Below are 22,786 nucleotides of genomic sequence, written 5' to 3' on the forward strand. Positions count from 1 at the left end.
CAAGATAGAATCTACTCTGAAGCATGCTGTAACAGTTAAGATGAAAGCAAAGTTTTTGAGTTTAATAGTGTAAACTAAATGAAGAGTCATGGCACTGAGATGAGAAACAGCTGGAGACCTCCTCCCCCCCCAAAAAAAAAGTGCATTCAGTGTTGTTTTTTAGTTTGTAAATCGGATTAAGCTCTTTTGTTTCTTTCCTTCAACATGAAACAAATGGTATGGATGAGGGTAACATATCTGCATGGTGCTTTGAAAACCTAATTATGCATAAATCGAGTGGTGGTTTCATTAATATTTTAGAATGTGAAATGTTCATAGTAGTGATTTGAAGCTTCAGTTTACTTTAGGCTTTTGCAAGTATTTTATTTCTGTATCAACTATCATGTAGCAGAAAATTGCCAACAATTGTAACTACAGAATTCTTCTATTGAATTCTTTTGCCACAGCCATTAATGACTAAATTGCCCGTCCCTTTTGTAGTCTCTCACAAGGGAATAACAAAAACCAAAGCCTTCCTCTTTTCTCAAATTGTTGTGAGATCTCCCTATCTTTATATAACTATAGTGATTAAATCAGTTTCAACTGCTTTCCTTTCCTTTTTAAAGTATGAATGCTTGTTGTATGGATCTATCTGTGTATGTTTGGTTGGTGCATGTGTGTGTGTGAAAATCACTGTGATATAGTGGTTGCATTTTGGGACTAGGAGCAGGGGGACCGAGGTTCTTTCCCTCCCTTGGGGATGGAAACTGACTGGGTAACTCTGGGCCAGTTAATTGCTTTCAGCCCTAGCCTGGAAAGTCCAAAAACATTGATTTAGCAACCTGATTAGAGTGGTAGATTACTGTCCATAACCCTTCAGTGAATAGGTCTTAATCTACTTCAGCCATTGGATTTACTTGGGATGATGATTATCATAATTAGGGTACATTATTCAGCATGGTATTGCAGAAAACTTACAATATCCATTCAGAAGATAATTTCTTTTACACGGTTTGCTTCTTTATAAGGAATCATGAAACATTTTCCCCTCAAAATGCTTCTCAACCCAAGGGCCAATAAAATAGAGGGAGTTTGATTCTTAATTCTTTTTTTAAAATCCCATAAATATACACATAGAATAACAGAGTTGGAAGGGACCTTGAAGGTCTTCTACTCCAACCCTCTGCTTAGGCAGGAAACCCTACACCACTTCAGACAAATGGATAGCCAACATCTTCTTTAAAATGTCCAGTGTTGGAGCATTCACAACTTCTGGAGGCAAGTTGTTCCATTGTTCCATATAAACCACCTTTATGTTTTGATTTATATCATGCCTTTCATCCAATATCTTAACCCATCACTTTCTCTTCACATTCCCCCTCACCCTCAAAAAGCAATCCTTTGAGGTAGGTTGGACCAAGAGAAAAACCAGACCTATCTCATTCCATGAGCTTCCTTGGACTTGAACCCAGATCTTCTCAGCACTTGAAGCACCACACCACCCTGACTTCACTGCAGTGACGTGCAGTCAAGTGATGCAAGTGAGGCACAGCCTAACCTCTCATCATCAGGGCAGCGAGTCATTCAATGGGAAACTTGCCTTTTGGGAGGAATGACCCAGCTTGGCTTCCGCTTTCGATCTGCTGCCCAACGACCGAATGGAGAAGCGAAGAGGCAGGAGAGACAAAGCAGGAGCCAAGCCGAGTCATTCCTTCCAAGAGGCAAGTTTCCTATCGAATGACTCGCTGCCCTAGACTCGAGGCTGCAGTCCAGCCTGCGGTGCTTGCAGCCCCTGCCAGCTCCTCCAGGGACTCCCAAGCTCAGCACCAGAGAGCCGCTGCAAGAGAGGCCGGCCAAGTTGCCCGGGCGGTGGCAAAGGTTCCCTTTGTTCTTTCGGGCGTGGGAAGCGGAGGGGGAGAGGCTTCCTCCGCTCCGTCTGCTCCCCACCTGTGCTGCCCTCGCCCAATAAGCGCGCCCCGGATTCCGTGCAGCTCTGGCAGGCGGTGCCGTGGCCGAATCCCAGGGCGGAGGAGTGCTTTAAAGTTCATAATTATTACCTTGAATTGCACCCGGAAAACAACCAGCAAACAGTGCAAGCCGCCTAAAAAGGGTGTAACATGGGAGCACCTAGGTACCCCCATGATAACCCACGCGGCCGCATTCTGGACCAGCTGAAGCCTCCGGGTGCTCTTCAAGGGCAGCCCCATGTAGATAGTGTTGCAGTAGTCCAGGCGAAAAAGGACGAGGGTATGAGTAACTGTGCATAGAGCATCCTGATCAACTGACGTACCAGGCGAACCTGGTAAAAAGGCGCCCCTGGTCATGGCCGTCAGATGTTCTTCTAAACTAAGCTGCATGTCCAGGAGGACTCCCAGATTGCGGGTCCTCTCTGAGGGGGCTAAAATTTCTCCCCCTATCATCAAAGATGGAACAAGATGCACAAATTGGGATGACGGAAACCACAGCCACTCAGTCTTGGAGGGATTGAGCTTGAGCCTGTTCCTCCCCATCCAGATCCGCACAGCCTCCAGGCATCGGGACATCATGTCGAAGGCATCGTTTGGGTGGTTTGGGGTAGAGATGAAAAGTTGGGTATCATCAGCATATTGATGATACTGTACCCCAAAACCACAGATGATCTCACCCAGCGGTTTCATATATATGTTGAACAGGAGGGGTGAGAGAACCGACCCCTGGGGCACCCCAAAAGTGACGCGCCTCAGGGTCGATCCCTGCCCTCCAGTCAACATGAACTGTGACCGATCCGACAGGAGGAGAACTACCGTAAAACGGTGCCCCCACTCCCAACCCGAGTCGTCGCAGTAGGATACCATGGTCAATGGTATCGAAAGCCGCCGAAAGGTCTAATAGGACCAGGACAGAGGAGCAGCCCCTGTCCCGGGCCCACCAGAGATCATCGACCAACGCGACCAATGCCGTCTCCGTGCTGTACCCGGGCCTGAAACCCGACTGAAACGGATCCAGGTACTGGGGAAGCTGACATGCTACCACACTCTCGACAACCTTTGCTACAAAGCGAAGGTTGGAGACTGGAGACCGGCTAAAGAAGCCTCCTTCAAGGTGATGGGAAAGAACTCCTCTCAATGAAGCATTGATAATCGCCTGGAGCCAGCCTCATGTCACCTCCCAGGAAGCCGAAACTAACCAAGAGGGACACAGGTCCAGCACACAAGTGGCAGCACTGAGTCTCCCCATAATCCTGTTCATGCCCTCGGGGATCACAGGGTCAAACTCATCCCAGATTGTCTCCACAAGATTCATCCCCGGCGACTCGTCCGAATCAACCCAGTCAGAGTCCAAGCCTGTCCGGATCTGAGTGTTTTTATCCTGCAGATACTGAACAAATTCTTCAGCCCTACCCTGCAAGGGGTCTTTCCCAGTTCCTTGGTTAAGTAAGGAGTGGGTCACCCTAAACAGGGCGGCTGGGCAGTTATCTGCGGACGCGATAAAAGCGGAAAAATGTTGCTGTTTTGCCGCTTTTATCGCCACTAAGTAGGATTTAATATGAATTCTTACTAGTGTTCGATCAGATTCGGACTGGCTGGCCCTCCAGCCATTCTCTAGGTGTCTTTTCTGGTGTTTCATCTCCCGGAGCTCCTCGGTAAACCAGGGAGCCACCCGGGATCAACACCGGGTCAGAGGCTGCAAAGGCACAACGCGATCCAAGGCCCCAGTGGCCGCCCTATCCCAGGCTTCCACTAGGGCTTTGGTCGAGTTGTGAGCAAGGGATTCAGGAAAAGTCTCAAGCTCCATCAGGAAACTTTCAGGGTCCATCAGGTGCCTGGGGTGGAATCATCTAGTCGGTTCCGCCTCCCTGCAGCGAAGGGTAGCAGTATGGAAATCAAGCCTGATGAGGAAATGATCAGACCATGTCAAGGGTTGAATAGAAATATTCCCTAAATCTAGATCATTCATCCACTGCCCAGAGACAAAAATCAGGTCGAGCATGTATCCCCTATTATGGAACACTCATAGAATAATCCCCCTCCCTCCAGAATTCTTCTTGCTATAGATTACGGTCATCTTTTATATTTCTAGTTCATAATTTGTATATTGAAAGATCAAAAGATGCTTTTTTTCAGTTTCGTCAAGAAAAGATTTTATACATGCACACACACACATCTATAAATAAATGGTGGGTTTTTTTTTCAAAATAATAATAATTTGCTTTGCAGGAGTTCAGCAGGAAATTGCAGATTCAGAACTCCCAAAGACTAGTTGTTTCCTTCTATATTTTGCCTCTTGAAAGGCTGACAACTGTACTTGCAAAGTTTTCATAGACAAGGTGGCCAAATTTATGGCTGAGGAAGGATCAGCTTTATGTTAGCAGTCCAAACAAATAAAGATATACAATTGGTTTTTTTAACTTTGAAAAGCCGCCTGTGTCTTTTAAGAGGTGTACAATAAATAAATGTTCATAAAGTAAAGCTTTCTTTGTCATAGAGTCAGTAGGCAGAAAGAAAAGTTAGAAAATACACATTTATTTTATTTACTGTACCTTCAAGTCAGTTACTGACTTCTGATTGCTGCCTGAAGTTTTTTTGATGAGGTTTTTCAGAAGTGGTTTGCCTCTTTCCTAGAGCTGAGAGTGACTGACCCAAGCACACTCAACTGGTGGAATGGGACAACTCTCTACTGCCACCTTGCCACTGTCACCTTTCTCCAGTCACCTCATTGTGACCAAATCGCTGCAGCACAACTTGCCCTAGCCAACTCACCATGGGGACAACACGATTACCCTGGGCCTTACGCTCTGATTTCCAAAGCCAGTCTGGCTTAAGGGAAGCAAAAGTTCCCATTGCCTGTACTCCTCCTCTGAAAGTTTCCTCACCTTGCTTTCTTGAACTTCCACCCATGAAAGGCAAGCTAAGCAGGAGTCACTGTTCTGCATACACACAATTCCGAGCTTGGAGACTTTTATCTGCATCTGAGCTGCCAAGCTGTCAGTCATGCCCTGGCTTGGGGAGAAAGATTGTTCCTTTGGCAGGCTACACTGGACCCTGGCAGCTCCTGACTGGGGAGAGGGACAAGCAGGGACAGTAACAGGGCAACTCACTCTTGACAACAAAAGTGGGCTAAGCAGGAAGCATTGTTCCAGGCTGGACTCTTAAGTGGGAAGCGGGAAGAGCCTTTATGGCAGGGGTGCCAAACTTGATTTCATTGAGGGTCGTATCAGGGTTGTGTTTGACCTCGGGGGGCCAGGGTGGATGTGGCCAGGGTGGCCATGGCCAGCTCACCGTCACTTGTGTCAGAGGTGTCTGTGGAGGCCTGAGTACTCTGCCAGAGAAAATGGGCTCCTAAGCTCCATTTTTGGTTACAACAGCCTCTTGCAACCCTCTGCCAGTGAAAATGAAGCTCAGGAGGGCCGCCCACAGCCCTCACAAGCTCCGTTTATGGCTGTGATGGCCTCCTGCCTCTGCTGTTTTTGCTAGCAGAGGCAACGTAGGCCAGTCCTTTGCTGTTTCCAGGGTGGCCCCATGGGCCAGATCTAAGCACCCCATGGGCCAGATCCAGCCTCCGGGCCTTGAGTTTGACACCCTTGCTTAATGGCAATGTTGGGAGCAAGTCCTGTCACCATTCCTGCTTGCCCCTCTCCCCACTTGGGAACAGGTTTAGTGCAGCATACCGAAGGAGAGGTCCTTCTCCCCAGGTACAATTGGCTGCTTGCAGCTCGGATGCAAATAAAAGTCCCCATACTTGGAATGGTGAGTGTGTGTGTGTGCATGTGCATGTGTGTGCGCGTTTGTGCGTGTGTGTGTGTGTGTGTGTAACAATAACTCCCGCTTAGCCCTCCTTTCATAGGGAATGCTGCAAAGCGAGATGAGCAAAACTTTAGAGAATTGCGGGCTGCTAGAAACCTTCACCCCCCTTAAGCCGGCCCGACTTTGGAAACCAGAGTGGAAAGCCCAGGATTGCAGCATTCAGCATTCTTTCTTATATTACATAATCAGAAAGTTTACTAGATTAATTAAGTCATCAATTGTCATTGATTGTTGCTGACAGGACTTGTCAGTGTGTTATTTCAGAGAGATTTTAGCTTTAGCATAAATTGTTAGTCTATTTTTTATTATATTTTTATTCAATCATTTGTTTTTTCTTTATAAACCTGTGGAAAATTTACCTGCTGACTGAGAATAACATTTCATCTGTCTGATAAATAAGACCCTAGTCTACATAACCTTATGATTTATCAAATGTGTCAGTACATAAGAAGTATCAATTTGCTTTTTTAAGGCAAGTTACCATCATGCCGAATAGCCAGATTCAGAACTTTGTTCTGAAAATAAGACAAGATAATTATGTATAATGAATTCAGCACCCTTTTGATAGTAAAAGAAAGGAAACCTAAATATAGAAAGTAATATAATTGAATATATTGTACAGACTTTAGAGTTAGTCATGCCTAAAATCAATGAAACTAGATAATCATAAAAGTCCCATTCCATATTTGAAAAATCACGGCCCTTTTCAATGCTCTAAGTCAAAGCTCACAGTTTGGAATTAATAGATAAATAGGTTCTGCAGAATTCATCTCCAAGTTACTATGAATTTTGTCCAGGAAAAATAAAAGAAAAAGATGAATTTTCTTCTTTGATTTCATGATTATGGAAAGGTGTTGTTGTTTTTTACCATTGCCTAGGAGTATGGTCATTCTCAATATAAATTTGACAGACTGTCTAACGCAGGTTTTTTTTTATTAGTCAGATATTCTAAAATATGAAATATTAATTTACCTTTAAAAGTGATGAAGAGTTAAGTGCAAACTAACCAAGTATTGATGGCTTGTCACATCTACTTGCTTAGATCCTTATGTCAAAAAAAGTGTTTTCAACAATGTTGGACAGAATTCATTTTTGCAAAGCTTAAGAGGCTTTTGTCAGAAAAGAACAGCTGGGAAACATGTGGTATCCATTCCCTCTATCACTTGGAAAAAATTTCACATGTAAATAAAGCCTTCATAAATGTGTTGCCCTTTGAACTCAAGAGTGTACACAATATACAAATAGCGTCTAAAATGAATGAGATCTAGGATAACTCTTAAGCTGCATGTTGTTGATGGAGTAATAAATACTATCAAGTTATATCATTGTAAATGCTTTTGGAGCCATAGTAACAAGTATAATCAGTTTCTGGTTTTAAATATGTAGTTTTTTACTGTTTGCTCTGCAAAAATTTTTATTCCAATTGCTTCTTCAAAAATTATGGTTCTCGGAGACTGAACATGAGTGCAAAACAGTTGCAAATGGAACATTACTATGCTAGTCCTGGATGTTAAATGTGACTTATAAAATGAAGTACCCAACATTCTCAATTTTCATTTCTAACTATACCACTTTCAGACTAAATGCAAATATTGCTGTGATAGTATCTGCTGATTTTAACATTTCATCCTATGGCTATTTTAAAAAAAACTGCAATGTCTTCCACTATCACTTGCCCCAATATACATTGAATCCCTCATTTCCTTTCAAACTATCACCATTACATTGAAAAGAAAAAGAATAAAATCCGAAGTACTTCAAGTTACAATGTACTTTTTTTTCTGTTTTATTCAAGTCTAAATCCCATTCTTTAACTAGATAAGTTAAAGCATTAATGTTATTACTTCCTTTGAAATTTAGATCTAATTCTTGCTTACAAACATATATGCATAAAGATATAAAGATAGTTAAGAAAACCTTTCCATAGTATTTTCCTTAAGGACAATTCTAGTTTTTGTTCAAAGTTTGCAGGATAATAAAGCATGAACCACAAAATGATGGAAGAGGATTTGTTCTGAATTGTCTTTGTGTCTTCTAGTGTCCACCACAAACTGGAACTCGGGAGTTTCAACACTCCTTGGAAACACACAAAAACCAACAGGCATTGCAGACATGTATAGCAAATTCAGGCCAGTAAAGAGGGTTTCACCACTTAAGCACCAACCAGAAAGCTCTGAAAACAACGAGAGTGATAACCAAAAGAATCAAAAGGTGGACTACAAGAAAGGCGATGACTCTCCATTCATGACTCAGAATGATGATCAAACTCCAGATAACGGCGACAGCCTAAAAACTAAATGTGTTGAACCTGGAGTTTTGCTCGGTGAGCTGGAGCACTATGATTTGGACATGGATGAAATTTTGGATGTGCCTTATATTAAATCGAACCAACAGCTTGCCGCTTTTACAAAGGCAGCTCCCGAGAAAAGGATTTTGAATGTGTATTCAACACTGAATGGTCTTAGCAGCAAGTCCAGCCCTGTAGGGGACACTGAAAAGGCCCCAACAGGAACAACGCAGTTATGTGTTCTGTCCCCTGTGAAAGGCTCTCAGTTGAAAAAAGCACAGTCCATTGTCGCTGATCAGCATAAGCAATTAGTGGAAGAACACGAGTTTCCACAGCCACTCATTAAAAGTGGTTCAGTCCATGAACCTGAAGCCCACAGCAAGGGCTTCCTCAATAGGACTTCTGCTGATAAAATGGAGAAGTCTGTATCCCACTGCCAATTGAGGACTTTCCATCTGCAAAGTACCGAAAGCAAGCATGACAAACTGAGCAGCAGTGTGAACTGGAACAGTTCTGGAAACTCGGAAGAAAAGAACGAGGATGTCAAAAAAACTAAGAGCATCTTAAATATTGTGAAAGAGGGACAAATTTCACTTCTGGTAAGTTTTTAAAATAATTCATTAGTCACTCAAGACAAAGCCAGGAATATACATTTCCCCCTAACTGCATACAAATGATGTATGCAATATAATCAGCAAAATATACATTGATTGTAGCCTGCAGTGAAGATATCTTTTAGGTGGTTTATTTAGCAAAAGATATATTCTACCTTTGTAATTTGTATGTAACTCTGTTTTTCAAATTGGTACAGTTTTGGTTGTTTAGTTACTGAGTTCCATTTCTATTTAGAGGCCAGTGATAGAAACAGAGAGTCTTCTGTTTTGTTCTCATTATTATTCAGGACTGCTTATCCCAGCTTATTGCAACAGCTTTCATGAACAGGAGTTCACACACAAGTCCCCATTGGCCTCTAACCCACACAAAGTCCCAGCTTTATGATCAGACATTTTCAAAGTAACAGTACGCAAGTGAATAAGGTTGATGTAGGGAAAACAAGTTTTATATGCACTGTTCAGTTTATACCTGGTTTTGCTTTGATTCCTCTAGATGATGATTTCAAAAACAGTACAGTTGTTAATTAGATTCAGCATAAAACAATAGATGCTATTACTTTATTAGACTGCAATTGTAAAAGCTGTGAGTTATTTTCTTCTCTGTGTTATTTGATACAGCTTGTCTGAATAAAAGTATTGAGTGTCACTAAGGGCTGATCCTAACCATATCTGTTCAACTGAAGCCCTGGAATTCATTGGGGCTTAGTCCAATATCGGTATATTTTGCAGCCCAAACCTGTCAGTTATCTGCATTTTCTTAATTTCTGTCCCTTTTGCCTTTTCTCTTTCCATTTATTTATTTAGCTATTCAGTGTTTGTGGGCTTTTTTCTCTCTTAGTAGTAAGATTAGTTGTGATACCTTAATTCACTGCTGAGTTTTCCCTGTTGAGATAAGCTGATGTTTTATGTCATATTATTACTGAAAAACTGAAGATGTTAATCCTAAAACAGTAATGGTGTCACTAGATTCTAATGCAACTGGCAAAAAACAATGCAGGATAAATGTTACAATCACAGAGTGGAATGGGCTTGTGCATTTATTTTTGCTTGATCTGATGAACTGGTAGACACAAAATAAACCACACAATGTAGTGTTATATTGTCCTAAAGGAATTCCTTAGGAACAAGGGTCTATTGTATTACAGTAGATCAATATTCATCCTTGCCTAGACCAGCTCTGCCTTCAAAAAATGAGTGGCATTATACAATTAATTTTCAGTCTTATGCCACACCAGCCTAGACGGAAACACTGTTTTTTAATCCTCTAGGGCATTCCAATTATTTTCTGCCTTTTGTTTGAAGAGTTATAGATGGATATATGTGGACACATGATATTGGACATTTGAGTCCCAAGCTCTAATTCACTATTTCCAATCTTTTGATGATGCTTTTCTTCACACTGTTCATATAAGGCTAATTCCATCGATTCTTTAGATACTTAGACATGACTGTTACCTTAACAGTTAATTGTTCTGATATGAAAGCTTATAAAAGGTGTAACACTCTAGCAATTTATGCAGATCTAAATATTTCTGATATTGTCTGCTGCAAAGGGAAAAATCAATACAGACAGCCTTTAATTATTTTTGAAGCCAGGGTTCAAAGAACCTATGTGTAAGAAATAAATAAATAAAAAGTTGTACCCCTATTGATCTATCTGGAAAAAAAACCCACTGTTTGATTAGCTTTCTTTACTAGAATCATTCAAAATAATACATAGATGTGTGAAAACTTTCTGGTTTTTTGGAATGTTTCCATTGGTCAGGTATTTTAAAAACCAAATGATGGAGAGAAGCCAGTTAGGAAACATTGAAGTTCAGAATCAGTTTGATAATGGTGAATGTTTATTAAATTGTTAATAGTAGTTGGTAGTTGTAATAAATGTTAGGCTTCATCTAGTATTAGAAATAATATCTTATATCATTAAGAGTTATGGAGAATTCAAAAATGTTCTGTCTGCTTTGTTGTCATTTTGTTGCTCCTAAAAAGGATATTATGCAGATGCGGTTATGGATTTTGTTTGTACAATAAATTCTTAAATCTATGTCAGATAAAGAATAAGATTAGGGTGGAGAGGAGAAAATGCTATAAATGAAGAATACACCATTTGGTCTTTTCTAACTTAGAGTCTTTTCGAAGATTTAAATCTGCAAAATTAGGGCATTATTTCTTTCATTTATTAAACTTATACCCCACTGTAGTCAATTGACTGTAAGCAGCTTTCAAGTTATATAATAAAGTAGCAATTAAATGAATATCAGTGAGAGGGGAAATGCAAAAAGAATTTAAAATGGTGCGATACATTCCATCAAGAATGTACCCTCTGAAATAATTTGGTTTTCAATAATGTCTTAAAAGTCAGCAAGGAGGTGGTAAGTCTAGGGGAAACCCATTCCAGAACACAGAAAACCAGTTCAGCATCCCTTACATTCTGGAACATAAGATATATATAAATAAAATGACAATTATACAAAGTATTACAAAAGCAGTTTTCTAATCCATGTATAATGTATTGTTCTTAAAATTCTTACTGGACCATGCAGCCCAAACTCACCAAACCCAGGATAAATTTCCTACTGACTTTTATTGGAAAAAAACCCATTAAGAAATATGATGCATTAAATCTTGGACAGATACGTCTTTCTTTTTTAAAAAAAAGGCTTTCAAAGTGAAAAGGGCCTAAAGGGCCTACTCCTTCATGTAGTTATAATATTATATCAAAAGCCTGCAGCTTTTGCACACCAAGGGTTGGGGGGAGTAGAAATTTTCAAAAGTGTGGTTTTGGTCATTTAACATTATCCATTCCTGGTCTGACTCTCATTAATAACTTCTAGAAATTAAAAAAATGATGTATTTAAATTTCACAAATTAGTTATTGTTCAATTACATACAGGTAGTTCTCAACTTACACTGTTCACTTAGCAACTGAAGGGTTAGTCCAGGCAGATCTACCTGGGGTTACTTAAGACTCAGATTTGAAGTTTCATAGGTTGAGCGTCCACCCCCCATCTGATGCTCACATGACTGTAATTCAAGTGCTCAGCAACTGGGTCACATTTACACCTATTTTCAATGTCCCATAGTTACATGACTGTGCTTAGGATGGTTTTGCCGAAAAACAGCATTTACTTCCAATTTTTGGCAAAACCACGCCCATAGAAAACAATCAGTTCACATAACAAACATGGCATTCCCTTAATGATCATGGTGATTTGCTTAACGAGAGCTGCACAAAAGGTCATAAAACCGGGCCTTTCACATGACCGACCAAACCATTTTACGACTGTCACAACTGTCTGACTGTGATGGACAGGCTCCATTACAGTCATAACTTGAGGACCACCTTTATCAATATAAAAACATCCAATAAACATAATCTATATTTTTTAACATAATAAATTTAGGAGCAGCTAAAAAAGCTGACCTTGAAATGGTGTAGGGTCTCCTGCTTGGGTGGGTGGGTGGGTTGGACTAGACGATCTACAAGATCATTTCCAACTCTGTTAATCTGTATGTTATCTGAATTAATGAATTAATGCTTTCAGTTTTTATCTTTTTGCACAGCCACACCTTGCAACAGACAATCTGGACAAAATCCACGATGAAAGTGGCAACAATCTTTTACATGTTGCAGCATCGAGAGGACATGCTGAGTGCTTACAGCATCTTACTTCTCTGATGGGTGAAGACTGCCTGAATGAGCGTAACAGCGAACAGCTAACTCCAGTGGGCTTAGCAATAAAGGTAATATAAAGTTCTATGATGATATTTAAGAGACATGGTACCCATTTGTCAATAGACATTTGCTTAGACATAATAAGAATGAAATGAAAAACTGGTGTGAACATAAAAGTCTTCACTTATAATACCCCAGGTATAATTGTGCTTTAAAAAAAAAAGAAGTAAGGAGAATTGGAAAATATCTCAAAGTTTCAAGATCTGAAAATAGAAATTGGCATAAACTGGCCATAGTGCTCCCAGTGATTATTGACACTTAGTAAAATCTTGGATGGTACTTAGAAAATCTGTACATTGATAAAAACTTCCATTTCTCAATCGCAGAAGGATGCATTGCTTAGATCCATATATATATACTACATCAATATATTGCGTCATCCTAGGTTCTTGGGAAGAACTTAATGGGTATAAAGGCCAATGTTAGCTAAAGAACTGGCAGCTGTGACTTCACACTGATAGGTAGCAGATCCGGCTCGCATTCATACTTTTCCTGATTAGGAATTCACTCATCTCAGTGCAGTTCCAGAGTAAATAGCTAAGTTTTAAAGCTTTTCTAAATGCCAATAGAAAGATCATTGAAAGATCATTCCAAAGGATAAGCACAGCTAGAGAAAAAGCATACCTTCTGGGGAACCCCATTTCAAGGAAGGAATCTAAAATCTGCCTGCCTTTTAGAATGGGTGGGACCAGTAGATACCCTTGGGTAGGTGGTTCCACAAATAATCTAGTCCTGTGCCAGGTAGGGCTATTCTAGATGATGATCAGTACCTGGAAAGGCACCCAGAAATTAATGGAAAGTCAGTCTAGTCTCTTTCATTCTTCAATAACATGCAAGAAACAAAAATGGACCACTAGGCACCATTTTGCCTATTGCCTCAAAGTGGAAATGTGTGGAAAGGAAGCACCGGAGCATTACAGGAAGGTGCTGCAAATGGTGTGTAATCAGGGGTGGGCTGCTCGGTTTGCAGGGGTTCGGGAGAACCTCTAACTAAGATTCTGTGCAGTTTGGAGAACCTCCAAATCCCATTCCTGGCTGGCCCACCCCGCCTCTTCCAGGAGTCCCCACACAACCCCTTTTGGATGCAGGTAAATGCAGGGCATGTGCATAGGCTTGGGGAGGGTGGAAAATGGGCCTACCGGAACTTCTGAAGGCTGGAAACAGGCCTGTTTCTGACCTCCAGAGGTCTTCAGATTTTGGGGGGGGGGGCGTTCTTGCCCTCCTGGAGGCTCAAAGAAAGCCTCCGGAGCCTGCGGAGGGCAAACCTCTCCCCATGCCATGGGGCAGGAGGCCAACTAGGCCATTATCGCCATGGCCATGACCACCCAGCAACCAAGCAGAGAACCCCTTGCTAAAATTTTGAACCCCACCCTTCTGTATAATCATGCCAGCTGCATGACTACAAAAACATATTCGGACAATGCTGGCTTCCTCGCTTAAGAAACAGAGATGAGCACCATCCCCTAGAGTCAGACACAAGCTGACAGGAGAAACCTTTGCCATTACCTTTTTACTGAAAACAAGAACAATATGAGCTGTACTATAAAGGCACATATACTGTCAAATGGCCAGCAGTTAAGAAAATGACTTGTGCACAATGAGGAAGAAGCAACCTTCAACTTGCTGCTCTGTGGCTTTTATTACCATAGAGTGTTTCTCTTCTCTGGTTGCTCTTTAGCATCAGTGCTCACCGGACCGAGCAGAAAATATAAAATTAATTTGAAAACCACAATGTATGATTATTCAAATAAATAATTCATATTATGTTCAAAGAATTTTACTCCTACGTAAATTTGCATAAGAATGCAGCCTTAGCTTATAAACCAATGAGAGCTTCCTAGTTTTATTGAACTCATGGATAAACCTAAGCAGAAATACTAGTGTCTAGTATATACTAGTGGTAACCCTCATCCCAGTGTCCAATCTGCAAATCCCTTAGGGGTCATGTGAGTTCCATCTTCAAGGAGCATCATCAGGTTGGTATGCAGGACAGTTGGCCTTGACCAACACCAAGCACTAATCTCCAGCATGCGCAGTAGACAGTGAGACCAAAACTCCTTTTTTACAATCTCTCCTGTACTTAAACTTCCCCTCCCAAATACCAGCCCCACCTCCCCGTTTCAATTGCAGCCGAAAGCAAATAGTGAAACAGAGGCTGGCAACTCGTGTGTAATACACACTTAATTTGGAGAGGGGTCTGTATACTTGATAAAGTATTATTTTCAAGTACTGTAATTGTGCATTATAGGATTCTTAAAATAAAATAATGTATTAGTAAGGATAATAAACCAGCTTCTCTTCAAAATGACTAAGTAGAATATCTAGAAAGATATGGGTATCCTGTCTTTGAATCACTTCTAAAACAATTACAATTAATGACTATGAAAATGATGAATAAACTATGTTATAGGTACATACCGAGTACAATTGGGAGATCCACCAAAAAGATTTCAATTTAATGTTTTCCTTAAAATTGCCAGTAGATGGGCTTTATGGTTTCTTGACCTTATATTTGCATAAGACTTGACAGTGGTGGGGAGATATAAGCATATACCCCTAGTTTGTGCAGCTCAGCTGCATTATAATTCAGCCCTTATCAAGTAATCAATCTCCAAAATTACCTTTTGCAATACATATAGCTCTTGGGAGGGGAAGGGCATCTTTAATGTTTTTATTGGATCTTAATGTTCTTTAAAGATATATCTTGTTTAATTGCTGTATTGTCTGCCTTCATTACAATACATTACAAAACAGACATAGTCTTCTTCTGCTGCAGAAGTTGCATTATAACATGGTCCTTCTGTGTATGCTGTTATATTTTATAAATACTCAGCAATACTATAAAATGTAATTTTTTCTTGTATTTCATAGCTGTCAGCTGACATTTTTCCAGAAGAAATGTGTTATTTTTCAATGCATTAGTATGCATGTCTACTACGAAATAAATCCTTTGGACTACAGTGAGACTTGCTGCAAGATAAGCATACAAAGGAATATAGCTCTTTTTTGTTCTTATATGCCTGCTAGGTTTTGAAAGACTGTGTTTATTTTCATGAGAAAATGCAAGAAGGCTTTAATATCTAAGATGTCTTAGTTTTAAATGTTGCATGTTTAAATAAAGATATATAAGAAGTACTTATTTCATCTTATTTATCATTATTTATACAATCACACTGAAAAAAGCTTTACATTTTATCCAGAAAGTAACCTATTTTCATAAACCTGCTGCAGGATATCCTTGCATCATATAGTAATGTCACCTAACATTGGACTGTTATTAAAAGTATATAGGGAAAATGCTATAAATATATAATGAGAATTCTCTAACCTTGGTTGTTGGTATTATTTTTGCAAGAATATCAAGATTAAAAACACAGTTGTCTAACCCTTTGGTTTTTCTGACAACAGACCCTATAATCAAAATCAGAAAAATTGGAAAAAAGTCAAGTCAAAAAAGAGCAGATATTTTGGGTCTGAAATACACCCTTACCAGATAAAACTATTGTTCCCCTTTGTATTAACAATTAATATCCTATGATCTATTATCTTTTTCTCCCTCAAAATCTGTATTTTATTAAACAATGTCAATTTCATGTTTACATTATTTTTAATATTAACATCATGAATTGGGATAAGATGGTGCTTCCAGAATGTTAGAACTGTAGCCGTCATCCTGTCTGGGAAATGTGGGAACTGTAGTCCTAAACATCTGGAAAGCAGCAGTGATTGCTAAGGGCTTGCGTGAAATAAATATATATTTACAGAAGAATTCTTACAAACATGCCATCAAGGAAACACTGATGCATTCAAGACTATTTTAATTCTTAGGCCACTTAGAAGCAAATGATGTTTGCACAGCAGAAATGACTCATAAATTGTAAATAAGTCTGCAGTCAGTGCCATTATGATAATAAGCACATAAGAAAGCAGCCTGGCGTGTGAACGATCAGGACAGATATTTATTTGTGTGTGTTTGTGGTTGTGATGATGGTATGCTTACAAATAAGCGGAACTGGGGTGAAAAAAAGTCTTCCTTTTCTTTCTTTTTCTTAGAATGGTCAGCTGGAGTGTGTGCGATGGATGGTGAGTGAAACAGAAGCTATTGCAGAACTGAGTTGCTCTAAGGATCACCCAAGCCTTATCCATTATGCCGGATGCTATGGGCAGGTATAGAAAGACAGATATCCTATACATATGTATATAAAATAATTGATTCAGACTGTCCTCACTACATTATGTATTCTGCTTATCCATAAAAATGGAAACTTTAGAGTAATATCTGTACCAAAAATGGGATTTTTTTCCTTATGATGGTTGCAGCATCCCCTTGGTCACGTGATTTACATTCAAATGCTTTACAACTGACTCATATTTATGACGGCTGCAATGTCCCAGGATCATATGATCATCTTTTGCTACCTTCTGACAAGCAAAATCAATGGGGAAATCTAGAGTCACTCAACAACCGTCTTATTAATTTAACAACTGCTGATCAAATGTAGCAAGAAAAAGTCGTTCAGCAAAACTCGCTGAACAAATTTCTCACTTAGCAATATTAATTCTGGGCTCAATTGTCGCCATAAGTCAGGGACTGACTGTACATTGTTTAATTGCATTTTATGGTGAGTGTGAAGGTTGAGACTGACACAACTGGAGCCAGTGGTTTCCAAGTTCAAGAGAACCGTTGGGTAAACACCCATCAGTTGTGTTCCACAGTCATTAAAAGAAGAGACAAGCACAAGACCTATAGAAGACTGACTCTAACCACTTTGAACTGCTTGTAGGCAAGTCAGCTGCTCTGTTTAAAGCTTTGCTCTTGCTTGCAATGAAATTTCTAATCAAGCTGAGTCATGTCTGAGAATCCTCAGACAAATCAAGCCAAGAGCTGAATAAGGCAAATTTATCTTGAGAACTGAAATTTACTTTCAACCCTGAAGTGAAGGGTTGAAAGTTTTTTTAAGTGCTAAGAACTGCAGAAATAAATGTAAAACAATTCTAACATATAAGAATTGCAAGATACTTTTTAACATACTCAAAAGTTATTCAATCAAAAGATAGCCCATATAAACATCAGAATTGGCTGCAGGTCAAGAGAAATATTTTTACAAGGAACTAGTGTTTTTGAATGGATTCAATACACAATTATTTCCTTTAGCACTTGGCACACATGATATCTGTTTTTTGAGTAAATACTTCCTATGATAGGAAAGGTTTTTAAAAAGAGTGGGGGTAACAGTAAAGAATAGACCCCTTGATGTCAATGTTGCCCTGCAAAGCTTGTACAGGATGTATTTTTTGGGGGGGAGGGTTGGGGGGAGCTCTTGTCTTGCCTTAGTTCAAGGTCTGAATTCAGGAATATCCTTTTTCAGAAAGAGTAAAGGAGCCAGGTGGATCCTTGCCAGATGGTGACATCAGAAGGAGAGATAGATTGTGCACTTCTCCAGTAATGTGTATCTTTAGATGGGGGAAAATGTTAATAGCAAAAATGAGCTTTATTTATTTTCCAACTCTGTATGCCAAACGGACTGGCTCAACAAACACATCCTTGGTCTAAATAGTGGAAATAAATCCTGTGTTTTATTTTAATGTACAAGTGAGACCTGTTTGGTGGATGTGGAGTTCATCTTTAGTATTTTAAAATATTTTTATACTTCTGCAAACCTCGGAATTGCTCTGAAGTTGCTCAAATCTATTCCCCCCACCCCCACCCCCCGTGATCTCATTTTGGCACCTTTTTCATTGGCAACGTCTTCTTCAATTTGTTAGGAGTGATTAATTCAAAAAGCTCAGTGTATGTAGGTTATATATGATTGTAGAAAACTGACAAATAGTCACTAACTAAAAACTAGATTTTCTACCATAAAAGAATAGCTCTGAAGAAAAACTAACTTTAGATTACATAAGCCTTTTCTTCAACATACAAATCTATAAGAAGCATTCCATCTTAGTCATATGGTTTCTGAACAATCTTAAGTACTTGTTCCAATGAATATTTTTAAAAAATCTGTTGTCTGACTGATTACAGATTTTTGGTGTAACAATTCTAAACTATATTGATTAACTCATATTGCTCTTCTCATAATCCAAACCAAATCAGCTTTCAGCTCTACCAAGTTTTTTTCAGGACTTTGTGTGCTGCAATATATTTTGATCATTTCTATATAATTCTATCTCTATATTTTATTATATGTCAGCAACAACTGTTTTGCTTCAATAGCACTTACAAATAATTTTATTACAATTTTACTAATCTCATTCTTCCATTGCTTTAAATGAGTTTATCTGGGGGGAAAGTATAGGTTTATTGCAGTTCACTGCCTTTATTTTACCTGCTTCAATGATGATTTCTATAAATTCTGGTTACTAGAACTGTTTATAACTATAATTAATTGTAGCATTTAAAAGCAAATTCGTCAATTTGATCAATGCATAAATAGATTTCTATGATTTTATTTATTTACTATAATTCTGTATTGCTGAATGTGCTGAGAACTCGTGGGAAATTCTAAATCTAAACATAGCTACAATATAAGAAATAGAAAATATTAAAGATACTAAGAGAACTGAATATATCTTAATGAAATATGAAAAAGAAACATATACTACCTTTCACAAATATTTGAAGGAATGTCTACCCTTAGCTTCAGAAGCTCATTGTTTGACTTGGGGCAAACAATCTCTCTCAACCCAACCCATCTCATAAGGAAATTGTGGGGGGAAATGGAAGAAGAATTTTTGAATTTTAAATTGGATTCCTTCAATAAGAACGTGGTTGGCCTAAAAGGCCCCTTGCCATTCCATAATTTGAAGACATAAAATAATTATAATAACTATCTTTACTTAAATTAATTTTAATTAAATATGATTTACATCAAATTTATTTTTTTGCTATGTCCCTGGCCATGTCTTTTTAGGAATGTGGAGCTTCAGCATACTACTTAGATACGAGATAGGATTTAAATATTTAAAACATAAATGTCACCAGAAGTTGTGCATTCATTCATTCATTCATTTATTAAATGTATATTCCATCCATCTCACTTAGAAGCATCTCTAGGTGATTTATAGCAGAGTTAAAAACAGCAAGGTAAAGCATTCAATTTTAAGATAAAAAAAATATTAACATTAAAATTACCAAAAGTAGCAAGGGCAGGAGAAAAGTGCCTTCAGAGTGCAGTAGAAACTTTCCCTCAGTTCAATAACCACCTCCAGTATGCCCCCAATGGGGGCCCAGACCAACTGGCAGAACCAGGTTTTATGGACCCTACAGAAGACCAAGCAAATGGGTGTGGATCTCACCTCAAAGGGCACGATGTTCTGGAGGGCAGGAGCCATAGCAGAAAAGGCTTTTCTCCTGGAGCCCTCCCAGCAGAATTCCTTGGCCAGTGGGGTCCGCAGCATGCCACATCTGCCAGCGCTGGTGGAATAGGCCAATCCCATTGGGGTGAGACAGTTCCTTAGGTAGCCTGGGGCAATGCCTTAAAGGACTTTAAAGGTAATAATCAACACCTTGAATTAAACCCAGCAGCAAAATGGCAACCAGCACAGCTCATAAAACAGCAGTGTTACATGGGCCACTCTAGGGGCCCCAAGAACTACCATGCAACTGCATTCTATACCACCTGAAGCTTCTGAAGCTTCTTCAAGGGTAACCCCATGTAGACCACATTTCAATATCCAACTGTGAGATGACAGGGGCTGAGGATTCAGGAATATTTAGTCCATTAAGAAAATATCTGCTTGTAACAGTAGTTTTCCAAATTGATCAAGACATAGGAAGTGTCTATGTGAACATCAAGCTTATTCATTGTCAGTTAAAAGATTCAGCTGCTCACTACATCATAGGAAGGCTGTTAGAAAGAAGCCTAAAATGCCTCTGACAAAATGTGTTGGCAGATAAATAGGTTCTAAGTGGGAAATAGTTCAGCTTCGAAAATTCTTGTAACACCATCTTTTTCTGCCATGAAAATGATTAATTTCAGTTTAGGGCACCAAAGAGCTTGATAATGCTGCCCCATGATATATTAATGTTGATCCTATTACTCCCAACATTTAATTACTCTTTTCATTTAAAAAAAATATCACACCAAAATGCTGAAGAGATATTACAATAATCCAAATAGCCAAATATAAATAGACTAATCAGTTTAATACATCATTATAGAACATGGATTGCAATACAAATAGACAAATCATTATTTATAACTCGGGAAGCAACATATGCCATCAATGGGCAGGTGCTAATAACAATCTTGCCTGAACCTGAATGTTATAGTTAAGAAACCACAACTAATCAATAACACATGTTCACAATGCTATCTTACATTTTTTTACATTAAATTTTTATTGATAAATAGCCAACAATTTTTCCTATTTAGTTCAAATATTTAATGCCAAGAAAAGAAAGAATAGATATTTTAACTATACAAGTTTTGATTGCACATATATTTTAAAGTCAATCACCCTAGAAGTATCAAAAAACCATATGCATATTTGCTCATACACAGTTCAACAATGCTTACTCCCCCATATGGAAAAGTTGCCAATTGTAGGATGGGAGTATTTAAAATTTATTAATATTCAGTGGAATTTTAATAGCATCTAATATGGGTTTTCTATGAACTAAAATGCAATTGGTGTTAAATTCTGTTGTGCAAGTAGTAGCTAAACATATTGTGCTATTTTATACATGTATATGTCACACCACTTTAATTATCAATATTTACTGTGCATATTTTGTTGTTTTCATAGTTTATAAAATGCCTCTTTTCCCCTATAGGAAAAAATACTTCTGTGGCTTCTTCAGTTTATGCAAGAGCAAGGGATTTCTTTGGATGAAATTGATCAGGATGGTAACAGTGCAGTTCACGTTGCTGCTCAGCGTGGATACTTAGGGTGTATACAGGTAAATAATCAAAACAGGAATAGACTTGCCAAATTTGTGGCCTCCAGATGTTGCTGAGATACAAATCCTAGGAGTCCCAACCAATATGGTGAGAGATGCTGGCAATTGACAGCAACATTTGGAAAGGCACAAATAACAGCATTGTGAAATATTGCTAACTTGAAACATTAGATCTATTACATTGGATGACCGTTGATGTACGCTACGGTGTTTTTCAACCTCAGCAAGATATATTGACTTTAAGGCAGGGGTGTCAAACTGGTGGCCTGTGGGCCAGATATGGCATGTGCAGACCATGCCCACGAATGGGAAAACCGTCACGAAACGTCACATGACACAGCAAGTTTGACACCCATGCTTTAAAGTATGTAGGCTTCAACTCCCAGGATTTGCAGTCCACATATCTTAAAGTTGTTGAGATTGAGAAACACTTTTCTAGTATACTCAGAACAGAATGAGGCAATGTGTTTGGCTTGCAGAAGAAATGGGATTTTGCATAAGATACGGACCAAATGGGGAGATATTGTTTCTAGCTCAGAACACTTAGAATGTTATGTTGGAACTTTTGAGTTTCTGATGTTGAGCTACATCCCCCCCCCCCCAAAAAAAAAAAGAAAAAATATTGGTCATCTAATTCAGGAAAATAACATTATACAGTGTTCATATCACTGACCTGTGCATAATTTTAAATGATATTCTGGAATAGATATTTTTCATTAAAAAGTGTACGGAACTAGGCGATCTATCATACTGAAAATCAGTGCTGTGCAGTGAGGTTTATGGCTGGTGAGGCAGCAATTTTTTTAGACTTGTGGACTTCAACTCCCAGAATTCCACAGCCAGGCATGCTCAGTTCCGATTTAAAGCGACAGCTTTAAACTTATTTAAATAAGTTACCTTTTTTCTTTTTCTTCTCCCTTCCCCTCCTTCCTCCCTCTCTCCCTCCCTCCCCTCTCTCAAACACAGACAGACAGACACACACACACACAGAGAAGTTGGATTGTAGTGTTTAATTCCCCCCCCACACACACACACAGAAGTTGGATTGTAGTGTTTAATTCCATGTAGCTGATTTACAGTGCAAAGGAGGAGTTATTTTTGCCCTGTCCAATTGCATTTTCTTTGATAAAAAGGACGGAAAGATGGTCTTTGGGTTCCCTCTTTGAATGAGAGAATCTGTTTTAGTCAACTGCCGGCCGGGACTCCCCAGCTCAGCTCCTTCCCGGGCGGGCGGTGCCTGCCAGACAGGGCGATGGGAGTTGTGAGGTAGCGCCATGCTCAGCGGAAGGACTCCCAGGGCTCTGAGCATCCACCTGCCGCCACCCGCATTTCACTCCACGGAGAAGGGCCCACCGGCGCCCACACCACCCGCTTTGGAAGCCGAACTGCCGGCTGGGACTCCCCAGCTCAGTTGCTTCCCAGGCTGATGGTGCCTGTGAGGGAGCGCCGTGTTCAGCAGAAGGGCTCCCGGGGCTCTGAGCG

General features: G+C 39.5%; 1 protein-coding gene across 2 annotated transcripts in view; it reads left to right on the forward strand.

Annotated features, from left to right (window-relative positions):
• Positions 1–22,786, forward strand: part of SNCAIP (synuclein alpha interacting protein) — a 121,910-nt gene that overhangs the window by 77,068 nt on the left and 22,056 nt on the right. For both annotated transcript variants that reach the window (XM_081943545.1, XM_081943546.1), the window contains exons 4-7: positions 7,801–8,648; positions 12,228–12,407; positions 16,453–16,566; positions 21,179–21,304. In XM_081943545.1, coding sequence (XP_081799671.1) covers positions 7,801–8,648; positions 12,228–12,407; positions 16,453–16,566; positions 21,179–21,304 — 1,268 coding nt within the window. The remainder of the gene's footprint in view (positions 1–7,800; positions 8,649–12,227; positions 12,408–16,452; positions 16,567–21,178; positions 21,305–22,786) is intronic.

This window comes from Natrix helvetica (assembly GCF_964273705.1).
Source record: "Natrix helvetica genome assembly, chromosome: 2".
NCBI classification, from domain to species: Eukaryota; Metazoa; Chordata; class Lepidosauria; order Squamata; family Natricidae; genus Natrix; species Natrix helvetica.